The 13467-nt window shown below is 36.0% G+C and overlaps 1 protein-coding gene across 2 annotated transcripts in view; it reads right to left on the minus strand.

The window, feature by feature from the left end:
- The window catches only part of acsl3a (acyl-CoA synthetase long chain family member 3a), a 91603-nt gene that overhangs the window by 15978 nt on the left and 62158 nt on the right, over positions 1-13467 (minus strand). Inside the window, exons 14-15 of one of the 2 annotated variants that reach the window (XM_056473842.1) lie at positions 9279-9392; positions 8320-8426 (exon numbers count right to left, since the gene is read on the minus strand). The exons of the other annotated variant lie outside the window; for it this stretch is intronic. Coding sequence (XP_056329817.1) covers positions 8410-8426; positions 9279-9392 — 131 coding nt within the window. The 3' untranslated portion in view covers positions 8320-8409. Of the gene's footprint in view, positions 1-8319; positions 8427-9278; positions 9393-13467 lie in introns of those variants that run through there. 2 annotated transcript variants of the gene reach the window in all.

Raw genomic sequence — 13467 nt, forward strand, 5'->3', positions numbered from 1 at the left:
CAGGAATCGGTGACCTAGTTTTATTTGGATGGACTCTAAGTTAATGTAATTTTCTTATTAATTACACAATTACAGATATTTTGAATATTATGATGGGTGCATATTAATGCGGTAATGTCACGGTTTGTTTGTTTGGACTCTCGGGGTCACTTATATTGTCAGTCTAATTCTTTGGCACCAAATAGTAATTTAGTTAAAGTTACCATTATTGACTGTTTTGTTTATTAGAATAGGATATTTAAAGGGATAGTTCAACCAAAATCTAAAATGAACACTATTTATTCACCCTCAAGTGCTTCTAAACCTTTATGAGTTTATTTCTTCTGTTGAACACAAGAGAAGATAGTTTGAAGAATGCTGAATACCTGTAACCATTAACTTCCATAGGAATAACAAATATTATGGAATCAATGGTTACAGGTTTCCAGCATTTTTCTAAATATCTTCTTTTGTGTTTAACAGAAGAAAGAAACAAGTTTGAAACAAGTAAACGGTGAGTAACTATTGACTGTGTGTCTTCAATATTAAACATTATTACTTTAATACATTTATGACTAAGACAATGTATATTGAATTAGTAATTTATTAAGTTTTCCAAGAACGTGTGGCGTAATTATGTTTCTGAAGGGTCATTTTAATCATTGATTTGTTTGGGTTCACTTATAATGTCAGTCTAATTCTTTGACACCAAATAGTTTTTCATTTAATTCAACTTTATTTATGAAGCACTTTACAACCACCGAGAAGCAGACCAAAGTGCTGAACAGTGAAATGAAAATTAAACACTAACCACACATTACACATAGTATACAACTCTAGTAAAACAACTGCACGTGTAAGGTAAGGTAACAAAGACCAAGGAAAAAGGTAGGTTTTGAGGTGTGATTTGAACAGAGACAGCGAAGGGGCCTGCCTGATGATTACTCATTATTTACTCTCCCTCAAATGCTTCCGAACCTTCATGAGTTTCTTCTGTTGAACACAAAAGAAGATATTTTGAAGAATGCTGAAATTGGGTTACTATCGACTTCCATAGTAGGAAAAACAAATACTGTGGAAGTCAATGGTACAGGTTTCCAGCATTTTTCTGAATATCTTCTTTGTGTTTAACAGAAGGAAAGACATTCATAAGGTTTGAAACAAGTAAAAGGGTGAATAAATGATGACGTACCTCGCACTATAAATCATAAGCTGTTTTGCATGATAGGATTTCACTTGGGTTTAATATAATGACTGTGTGCCTTTAATAAATTATAATGTACTAAAAAAATGTACCTTGAAACAGTAGTTATTAGGTTTTGGAGGCTAAGGGCAATTTTAAAAATGATTTATAACCGACTTAGTGAAAACATATTTGAAAGAATTAAATGACTGATGATCAAAAATGATCAAAAATTGTGATTTTGAAATGTTTTGAAGTCTATTTAAAATAACAGTTTGTTTTTATTTTAAAATATCATATAATGTAATTTATTCTTGTGATTATTCATATTGAAAACAGTTGTGCTGACATATTTTGTGGAAACAAGATACATTTGCTTCAGGAATCTCTGATGAATTTAAATGTAAGAACAAGATTAATTAAAAATATATAATCTTTGTAATATTAAAACATCGTCACTGCCACTTTTGTATCCTTGCTAAAAATAAAATCTTTTTCCTTCACAAAATCTACATAATGCATTTAAAGTCTGTTTTGACCTAGAAGAGAGCACTTTAAATAAAAGAAAACACTGTTTCTAGTAAGAGAATAAACATTTGAAAAAATGATAAGACCTTCCATACACACATCATTTGATATTTTCCGATCGATTACAGCTACGTTTAAATGTATAAACTTGTTTTAAAACCCTGCATATGTACTCTGACAACAATTGCAGCACACAGAATATAATGTTTATCTGAAAGTGAACAATGTCAGTAAATTGATTAATTTTTCATTCCTGTTTTAGTTTGCCGATCAGACCCAATATTGTTAATATTATACGAATATACAGTTGATACACTGGTGATTTGGAATATGGAAAAACTGTATCTGATTGGGCAGTTAATTTTTTTAACTTGAGCCATCACCATACTGGTAGATCTGTCTCTGTGGGAGAGCAGCGTAATTACAATAAGTGAGATCCGAGATGTGACGTTGCCACAGATAATCTGTTGCGAGAGGGGGTTAAGTCCCTGGCGTCTGGCTGAGATCAAACCTTTTATTACGTTTGGCTAGCTAAAGCGATATATTACTCCCAGGAGGGGGGGTAGAAATCAGGGGCCGTGCGATTTACTTCCTGAAGGAAGTTGAAATTTGGGGGCAGTAATTAGAGTTGTAAAGCTTAACTTTTCGATCCTAGGTGAAAAATCGAATCTGTTGGAGACGTCCATTATATATAGGTACCGAAGTCCACAGAGGGGAGAGGGTTTGGGGGTTGGTGGGTGATCACTAGAATGAAGTCCCAGAGTAAAATGAGAAAATATGATACACCAGTGTTTTGGAATATGGAAAATCTGTCTTTATGCTGTTTTCATCTGTTTTTATATTATTTGTTTCTATTTTATTTACTTGTCTCTTTTCCTGTTTTTATAAAGCACTTTGAATTGCCACTGTGTATGAAATGTGCTATATAAATAAAAAATAAAATAAAACAATCTGAATATTTAGCCCCTCTGTTAATTTTTTTTCTCCCAATTTCTGTTTTAAGAAACTATTTTTTTAAATTTCTAAACATAGTAGTTTTAATAACTCATTTCTAATAACTTTACTTTTTATCTTTGCCATGATGACAGTACAGAATATTTGACTAAATATTTTGAAGATACCAGTATTCAGCTTAAAGAAACCTTTAAAGGCTTAATTAGGTTAATTAGGCAACTTAGTGTAATTAGGCCAGTGTTTCCCAACCCTGTTCCTGAAGGCACACCAACAGTACACATTTTCAACCTCTCCTAATCAAACACACCTGAATCAACTTATAACATCAGAAGAGACTCCAACACCTGAAGTTAATGGGTCAGAAAAGGGAGACATCCAAAATATGTACTGTTGTTGTGCCTCCAGGAACAGGGTTGGGAAACACTGAATTAGGCAATAAGTCATTGTATAACAGTGGTTTGTTCTGATAATCAAAATCAAATATTGCTAAGGGGCTTAATAATATTGACCTTAACGTTTTTTAAAAAATTAAAAACTGCTTTTATTCTAGCCAAAAAAAAAAATAAGACTTTCCAGAAGAAAAAAATATTATTGAAAATTTCCTTGCTGTGTTAGACATCATTTAAGGGAAAAAAAAGTCTGATAATTCTGACTTCAACTGTATCTGATCTTCGAATGTGAAGACAGTAAAGAGGTTTTGAATGCATCATGTGGTGAAGTGCTGGTGTATATGGTGAAGATGTGAGTCTCACGATGGCTGATGGTGCCAGCGCCGCAGGTCTCGGTGAGGCCGTAGCCCTGACCCACAGGACAGCAGAAGCAGATGTTCATGAAGCGCTGGGTCGCTGCAGACAGAGGAGCTCCGCCTGACAACAACACCCGCAGACGCCCACCCAGCAGAGCCCGAACCTTCCGGAAGACCAACCTGGACACACAGGAAAATGCTGCTTGAGTCTATCTGTGTGGTGTGTGTGTGTGTTTGTGTGCATTCACTCTGAGAACCAGTCTGAGCAGTAATAAAACTGTGTGTGCGTGTGTGTGTGTGTGTGTTGACTTTGAGAACCAGTCTTGAGAAGTTACTAACATTTTTGAGTGTTTGTGTTATTTTGTGTGTGTGTGAGTGAGAGAGAGAGAGAGAGTGTTTGTGTGTGTGTGTGAATCTTGAGGATTTATTAACATTTTGTGTATTTGTGTCACTTTGTCACAGTTATTAAATCTGGTGAGACAGTACAGGTGACTTTAGCGATGACGAGGATTCATTTGAACAGCAGAAGATGCTGTCTGACAACGAGGGGAAAAAGCCTCACAGCAGTTGTTTTCTATCCTATCAGATCACATTTTTAAAATGATCAGTCCAGGAGGTGGCGCTGATCAACTACAGTATCAGTTTAAAGAAGATAAAAGCAGGTAAAATAGATTAAAAGTATCGTTTCAAAGCTGTCCAAATGTGACTGTTTACACACATCAGCGCCCGACCGGAAGATCTTGGCATTCTCCTTGCGCATACACACAAAGCATAATGGGTAATTTTGCGTTCCAAGAAAAAGGTCTGTATATCTATGGGCCACGCCTACTTGTAGTTTATTTGCGCTCTTCTGAAACCTATGGGTGACGTCATGAACACCCATATCTTTTACAGTCTATGTGTAATACATATGCCGGAATAGTTGGCGGTTCATTCTGCTGTGGTGACCCCTGATAATCAGGGACTAAGCTAAAAGAAAATGAATGATTCAATTTATGGACCTACAAAAATTATTAAATTAAATTAAATATATTTAGCATGCTTGCGTTTTGATTGTCATTTACAAATCCTGTCATGCAGTGACAATAGCAAGGTTTCCATCCTAACATGAAGCTAATCTTATCGAAGTTTACAAAAAGAAAAACCTAAATGTGAATTAGGAGCGTTTCCATCAAGTTTTAGAGAGGCTGACTGTAGTATTGGTAACCTAGCAACCAACAGTAAACAAAGCAAGCCTAATGGAAACAGCTGATTAGGCACATTCATTTTGTCAGACTTTATTGGACAATTGGGTTTTCATCTCACATTATTCGCATTAAAAATTCACACAAGTCCAAAACCAACTTAAGAGAACGTAAACGTTATTACAAATTAAAAGATTTCTATTCAAAATTTGCCATTCCAATAACTTGTTTATCATGTGATATTTTTAAATGTGCAAAACATGAGCTGATAGAAACCCAGCTAGTAAGCTACTAAAGCATTCATTCATTCATTCATTCATTCATCATTCATTCATTCTCCTTCAGCTTAGTCCCCTTTATCAGGGGTCACCACAGTGGATTGAACCGCCAAATTCTGGCATATGTTTTACACAGTAGATGCCCTTTTAGCCGGGAAACACCTATACACTCCCTCATTCACACACTACGCACAATTATGTTTACCCAATTCACCTATAGCGCATGTGTTTGGACTGTGGGGGAAACTGGAGCACTTGGAGGAAACCCACGCCAACAAGGGGAGAAACGCCAACTGACCCAGCCAGGACTCAAACTAGTAATCTTCTTACTGTGAGGCAACAGTGCTACCCACTGAGCCACCGTGCAGCCTGAAGCAGACATATCATGTTTTATTATGGTTAACCTTTAATCAATTGAATGTTAATCTAAACAGCAACGTGGAACTTTCTGGAATCTGACATCCCTAGTGGTGTTAAATCAAGTAAATATAGCCAGCTTTTAATTGTAGTACATGCTTAACCACTGGGGATGGAGTGTGTCTGTGCGTGTGTGCGAGAGAGAGAGAGAGAGAGAGAGAACACACTTGTCACACAGTGGAGTGCTGTATCCCATTGCCAGCTGCTCCATCTTATAGTTGTAGGCCAGCAGAAAGAGAGTCCTCTGAAATCCACTCATTTGCTCCACCTTCAGCATCACATTCTTGTAGATGCGGTCCATTATTTCCTACAAACAGAGACGGAGAATGTATGTGCGTAAAAAAAAAAAGTTGCAGACTAAACTGACGACATCACTGAAACAAGCCTTCGGTTCTGAAACATCGGATTTCTTTCTCTCCTACATGACATTATTGTTTGCAGACATTGTTTTCCCTCATGGGAGACATAAACATGTACACAATAACATTTCTGAATTGAGATTTAAAAATCCAAGACGTGCAGTGTGTGTAACTGTCCAGACATCTAAACAAAGAATTTACTCTTCTTAAAAGACTTCTATAAAATAATTCTCTCTTTATATAGTAATTATATTTCATATATTCTAAATTGATATATTCATTCATACATTTTCTTCTAGGCTTAGTCCTTTGTTAATCAGGGGTCGCCATTTTAAATTACAATTGTAACATTTTTAATTACTATTGTACTAAGTTAATCATTTTTTATTTTTTATTTTATTGCAAACTGCAGATATTTCTATAATTCAATGACACACTTCTATATACACAAAGTTAAAGGGATAGTTCACCAAAAATGAAAATGTACTCATTATTTATTATCCCAAAGTGGTTCCAAACCTTTATGAGTTCCTTTCTTCTGTTGAACACGAAAGAAGATAATTTGCAAAATACTGAAAACCTGTAACTATCGACTTACATAGCAAAAACAAATACTATGGAAGTCAACAGTTACAGGTTTTCAGCTTTCTTCAAAATACCTTCGTTAGTGTTCAACAGAAGAAAGAAACTCATAAATGTTTGAAACAATCAGTAAATAATGACAGAATTTACATTTTGGGTGGACTGTCCCTTTAATGGTTACCTGACATGCAAGTGAAATGCATATTTAATTAGTAAGTGTTTTTTTTTTTTTTTATTTTGTTGGACTGAGTATTAGTGATACCCATATTAAGTGGTGACAGGGGCGCTAAAGGAGCGGAGTTAAGTAGGTTTTGTTCTCGATATTCACATTCAGTGATAGACAGCAATAACTCACAATAACTCTATACTGTGTTTCCTACAAAAACACAAAGCAGGTTCTGTTTCCCAGCTGTTTTTTTTTTTTTTTTTTCGCTCGATATTATGAGTAATGCCCCGTTTAAGCCTTCGCCATAGTAGCCATACTAATAGCAATCATTTTTCCATCTGTTTCAAACTACAAAAATTGCATATCAGCAGATCAAAACAGAGATGTGATCACAAACTGAGCACTTGCAATCTGCAAATTAGAATAGAAACTGGATAACGAGCACACAAACATACTGACAGTAGGTACTGAACATTGTTATGGGTCAATGATGCTAATATTCGGGACAAATCCATTAGTTTCCCCTTTCTGCTTGCTCTCTGCACTGTCCATGTGTGTTTCCTCGTCGGTTAGTAACGCTATATTTCATTGCACAACAATAGTCTCAGGCTTTTTGGCTAAAAAAGAGAAATGACAGTTTAATTAGTTATTATTAGATTATTTCTAATAATAATATTAGATTATTTCTAAATTACACCTCTCCTGCTGTGCATGAACTAAGCTGTTGAATGGTTAGCGTATGAGGCGGCTAGGCTAACCTAGCTTCAATTTTGATTAAATACTCTAATCGGTTGCTATTATGTCGTGAATATCCCCCTGTTATGCATACTGCAGTCCTTTTATGTCTGGCTTTCTCAGATATCTCACCTGTTCGCCAAAATGACTTTTATATCCCTGGGAATGTCTGACACCGGCGCAAACACACTGTAAGAGATGTGCCAGGCATGAAAACTTGACAGGCGTAGCAACAGTAACTAAGGAGGGCGGGGCTTAGCGAAGGGGTCAATTGTACTATTATGTCCTATTTTAATGTCATTATTATGTTATGATTTTGTCACTTAAACACTAAAGCATTTATTTTAGGTGGGATACCGATTAAAAGCTGTACATTTTGCTGTCCACAAAAATGGAAATTATGTGTAAAATAAACCTACATTGTACAATTTCTGAGTGAGAAATTATTCAGTGCCATTTTTAATAATGCAATAATGCAATATAAATTTTACATTTGATATAATTATGCAATAACTGGATAAAATAGCCCAAATGTACAGTTGAAGACATATTTATTCGCTATTCTTTGTCAAATATTTCCCAAATGATGTCTAACAGAGCAAGGAAATTTTCACAGTATGTCTGATATATTTTTCTTCTTGAGAAAGTCTTATTTGTTTTATTTTGGCTAGAATAAAAAGCAGTTTAAATTTTTTTTAAAGTATTGTAAGGTCAATATTATTAGCCCCCTTTAAGCTATATTTATGTTCGATAGTCTAAAGAACAAACCACTGTTATATAAAGTGACTTGCCTAATTATCCTAACTTACCTAATTAACCTAGTTAAGCCTTTAAATGTCACTTTAAGCTGTATAGAAGTGTCTTGAAAAATATCTAGTTAAATATTATTTACTGTCATCATGACAAAGATAAAATAAATCAGTTATTAGAAATGAGTTATTAAAACTATGTTTAGAAATGTGCTGAAAAAAAAATCTCTCCATTAAAAGAAATTGGGGGAAAAAATATACAGGGGGGCTAATAATTCTGACTTCAGCTGTATATGGTTACAAGTACCATTTTACATGATCGGTGTATTTACAGAGAAAACAGTGCACTGTAAGCACTGTACTACAGAAATACTACAAACAGCGTGTGATTATTCAGATTGTGTTTCACCTGTCAGTGCTGCTTCTGTCATGACTGTGAGCACCGCCTCCTCGATGACAGGGTTGTTGCAAAGCTCCTCCCACAAACCTCTGACACACTTCCTCTCCGCCAGAGCCAGGAGCTGCTTCTGATTGGGCACCACAAAGCCAATCACGTAAGACTCGTCACTGCAGAATATGAAGTGGAGGGACTTATTAATTGTGTGGAGTGTAAATGTGTTTAAATAGGGTGTGGTTGATCTAAGAAAAAAAGAGTAGAGTAACTAAAGGTAAATTATTCAATTCAATTATTGACTCATGGGGTGGCACGGTGGCTCAGTGGTTAGCACTGTTGCCTCACAGCAAGAAAGTCGCTGGTTCTCTTTTCCTTTTTCTGTTTTTCTCTTCTTCTCTTGTCATTTGTATGAATTTGTATTTTCTCATATGTACACATGCTCTATTTAATGTACATATGCAGATATTTGACTGGACTTGTGGTTATGTGCAGGTATAGATTACTCATGGAGGAATATGATTAAGTATCTACAGTTGTGGATGTGCATATGTATTTACATTTCACCTACAGTATGTTTATTTATTTTTATTTGCTGGCATGGTTGGGATTTGGGGTTTGTTCTTTAAAATGTGAAAAACTTTAAATAAAATATATAAAAAAAAAAAGAAGAAGGTCGCTGGTTCGAGCCTTGGCTGGGTCAGTTGGCATTTCTATGTTTGCATGTTCTCCCAGTGTTGGCGTGGGTTTCCTCCGGTTTCCCCCACAGTCCAAACACATGCGCTATAGGAGAATTAGATGAACTAAATCAGCTGTGCTAACCACTGAGCCACCGTGTCACCCGCTAATGCAACTCACAGTTGAATAATCTTGCTTAACAATAACTCATACTCAGGGATTGTTAGAATGAGTTTAAAACATTGTAGAGTTTTATCCACGTGGCTACTGGTGAGTATTTAATAAGCTCCTGACTATACAAGTTAAGAGTGTTTTTGTGCGTGTGGTAGAAATTGTGTTTTGTATTGCACCTATTTGCATAGGCGCAGATGTTGTCGACGAGTGGCAGTTCTTCAGGGCCGCCTCCACTTTTCCCAGAGACACGTATTCTCCTGCCTGCAACTTCACCAGGTCTTTCTTACGGTCTAAGACACAAACACACACAAATGAGCAATTCCAGCATTATGGATGTGACATTTGCAGTAAAAACTCAAAACATAATTGACAGAGAAATGACATGTTAACATTATATTGAAACATCTGTTATATTTCCCAAAACAACTAACCATAGAGTTATGGGATCAGAAAATATCAGGTAACACTTTATTTTGATGGTCCATTTGAGTATTAGTAGACTGTCTGCTTAATATCTGTTAATATGCTCATTCAACAGACATTTAACTGACTATAAGAAACTTCGCAAGTACATGTCAACTCTAACCTAACAGTCTACTTATAATCTAATGCAGGGCTATTCAATTAGTTTGTCATGGGGGCCAGTTCATGAAAAGCATCCCAAACGAAGGGCTAAGAGAGATATGACTTGCGTGATGACTCAACAGCATATAAGAGCCCATATGTTGTATTTTTGCTCCTTAAGACAGCCATGTTGTATTTTTCTACATTTAAATGTTAATATATTGTACTTGAAACTACACAATATCTGCACTGTACAATAGGATTATTTACAAACATTCAAATGTTGTATTTGAAAGCACAACAAAATCAGTGCATTGCTTAAGTAGGCTTCTTCTACATTCAGACACTTCATATGTTTTGAACTGCATAACAATTAGGGATGCAACAATTATAGATTTTGGTTGTACGATTATATAGTCTGAATAATAATCATGGTTTCACAGTCTAATGTAAATTTAAGCTTTAGGTGAGTATTTAGATTAGTGTTACATCTGTTCATATACATTATCATTTTAATAATAATTCGTCTAACATATCTTTTGTTTACATTGCACAGAAAGCCACGCACAACTCTCACCGCTACAGAGTGAGATGTTTTCTACTGTGTGCACCCGGAAAGCCACGAACCCGTTGCTCTGATTGCGCACGCATATTGGCATATATTCTTACATTAGAAATAACAAACTTGTGCATGGAAAAGACGTGATTTTAGAACGGCCCGCCGCTATAGTTAATCCAGTGTGCGTGTGTATTAGCCTTGGTATAAGCTCGGAACTTAAAACTAGCGCACAGGTGGCATAACTTTTTTAGTTGAAGCAGTTTTGTTCCGTGCAACAGAAACGCAGCATTGAGAAGCTTTTTGATAATTAACTGTGACAAATTAATAGTTACGAATAGTGACGAATAAAAGTGCAGTTAATAGTGAAATCGGCTAATCGTTGCATCCCTAATAACGATATCAGTACATTGTACAAAAGGTCTTTTCTAAAAACATATCCAAATGTTTTCTCGCCCCACTCACTCAATGTCAGGTGACTAACGCTCTGCACAGCCTTCTACTGCAGCTCGTGATGTATTGAACAGATGTGCGTTACTTCATAACTATAACTATTATGTTACTACTATAACTACTATGTTCCTTCATAAACATTCTATTTTGACTGAACTAAAGTTATTTTTGATGTTTTGGTCACACTAATTGGAGAGCCGGAACAAATTGCCTCGGGGGCTGGGTTCGACCTGCGGCCCGCTAATTGAATAGCCCTGATCTAATGAGAATTAGCTGGCATGTACAGTAGATGCAATGTAACTTAATTCAACAAACGGAAATAAAGTGTGACCGAATATCAATCTGTAAACCTTTTTGATATTTTAAATGAGGAAAATAAACATGCATTATGGATTTGACCAAAAAAGTATATGCAAATTTACAGTATACGACATTACTCTTACAACATGTACTTTGTAGAAATTCTGTGACTTAAACTGCACACCCAAAAGCGTACACAAGTAAACATTTCTGGAGAGCACCAAAATAAGTCCCAGGGATACGTTTTTTTTTGTTTTGTTTTTCCATGAATCCGCTAGAGGCCGCTGTTTACACCTTTTGAGATCCTCAAATTTCTCCTGTGAGTGCCGTTCGCACCTGCTGTTCTCGTGTAAATCCACCAGAGGCTGCTCTCGACTGACTGACTGACCAACCGACTGAAAAAACGAAAATACGAAAGTGGAAAAGCGGTCCATATGAAGGTAAGCGGTCAGCTGCTAGCACGATCAGCGACATACCACCCCATAGCGTTCGTTTTAAAGATGAAATGCAGCCATATGTACTTCTGGCTACATAATTCGAAATGTATATAAGGTACGTTTTCAGAATGAGCCTAAGTTGCAAAAGACTTTATGCTAATCAAAAGGATAAGAGTTGGTGACTATAGAACAACATGATTGAATTATTTGACATTTTTGCATTCATGAGGGAAGCTTGGTTATGGATGTGAACCTCTCCGTTATGGACTTGACAGATGTAAAATTGGCACTTGTGCGACTCAAATATCATTGTTTGTAAACATTTACAGAGACTTTTTTTTTGTATTTTTACAGTACTGTAAAAGACAAGTTCCCCTGAAGAACGTACTTTCGGGTTATGTATGTGCGCTCTTCTGTTTTGTGTGTGGGTGTGTCATTTTACGTATGTTTCATGGCATTGGATGATCCACATTGCGCTGATGACGTTGGCCAAAAAACAAAAAAGCCGGCTCAAACTTCAATAGCGATCTCTCACCCTCTCAACGGGTCTCTGTAAGGACAGTCTCTCTGCGAGGACTAGTCTGAGAGAATTTGGTTTTATTTTGATTGGTTGAAAAATGCTCTTGTCTAAACTCTATGTGAGATTGCAATGTGTTTGTTGGTCAACTCTTCTAGTTAACTGATGCTCTTGAGTACTACCTCGGAGAGGGTGAAGCGTAAGTCACACTATATACATTTACAACACCCAGATTAACTTCTGTATAGTTCGTTAGGTTCAGGAGAGTGTGCTGTGTCAATTTTTTTAGCTTGAGTAGTTTAGTTATGAACCTTTGGTACATTGATAATGTTTTTTTTTCATGCATTTCTTTTGATATTTAGTTTAGTTTGTTAATACAGTAAGCGGTTGTTATATGTTTTTCTTTGATTTAAGCATCTCCAACTACCTCCTCTCCCATCAGGTACATGATCATTTATTAATTAGAGCTATTTTTCTTTTACTGTACAATATATTTTCACTTGTTTTCTATGGTAGTATGGGCTATAAATAATCAAATTGAAGTGATATTTGTGGTTTTCAGTGTTTCTTTCTCCATTCACTGGTTACACACACACCAAACTATTATATGTCATGTCAAAAATACCCCTAGTTTATAAAGAACATCTAAAAGACGTAACAAATGATTTCGCTATTGATGTGAAAACTTATTTTATTCCATGGCAAGGTTGCATTTGCATAGAATGCTCAATTATGCACAAAATTTAGGCAGAGTGTGTTTGTGAATTTGGCAACAGAAGTTTCTCTTTCTCTCCCTTTTCTACTGTTTCCTTTGAGTTCTTATCGCTGGGAATATGTTTACAGTGAGATGTGTCATTTTCGGGAGATACAGCACTACAGTGTTTTATTGTAACGGAGAGGGGACTTCCATTTATAACTCGTGATAACTGGTTTGAAGATTTAAAGCAGTTTGGAAAAGTCCGTGTGTTCAAAAGCAGAGGATTCAGCAAACATCTGAAATACAAATAGCGTATAAAGCAACATCCGAGCGTACTATAACCTGAACAGTGCAGTGGCTTTACTTTAGATCCAAAGAACCGAAAGATATCCAAAGATGCCTTTTTCAAGTGTAAAGATATCTGTTTTTTGAAACTAATGAAGACAGCAGACGCCAACAATTTATTTATTCAGACTGGCATGTTTACCTTCCAAAATATTATAAATGTTTCTTAAAAATTATTGTGTTCAATGGGGGGAAAGTTGATGTCTTTTACCCAGACATTTAAAGGGCCATGAAACCCCCTCTGTCTTAGCAGGGTGTTTCCAGACCTCTAGTTTGAAAAAAAGTGAGGGAAAGTGGCTGAGTCCAGCTCTGTTTAGGTGAGAGTGTCGAGTGGAGAAAGAGGGAAGGGTTTGCATGAAAAGGTTTCAGTACGAGCATACAGTGATTTTCACAGAGGCAAAACAACACAGAAGCAGAGGAGAAAAACAGTGACTGTTTACATGGACATCAGTAATCAAATTATTTGCCAAATTATTAATTTGTCAGCTTTAACTGC

The sequence above is a fragment of the Danio aesculapii genome, chromosome 15, assembly GCF_903798145.1.
Source record: "Danio aesculapii chromosome 15, fDanAes4.1, whole genome shotgun sequence".
NCBI lineage: Eukaryota > Metazoa > Chordata > Actinopteri > Cypriniformes > Danionidae > Danio > Danio aesculapii.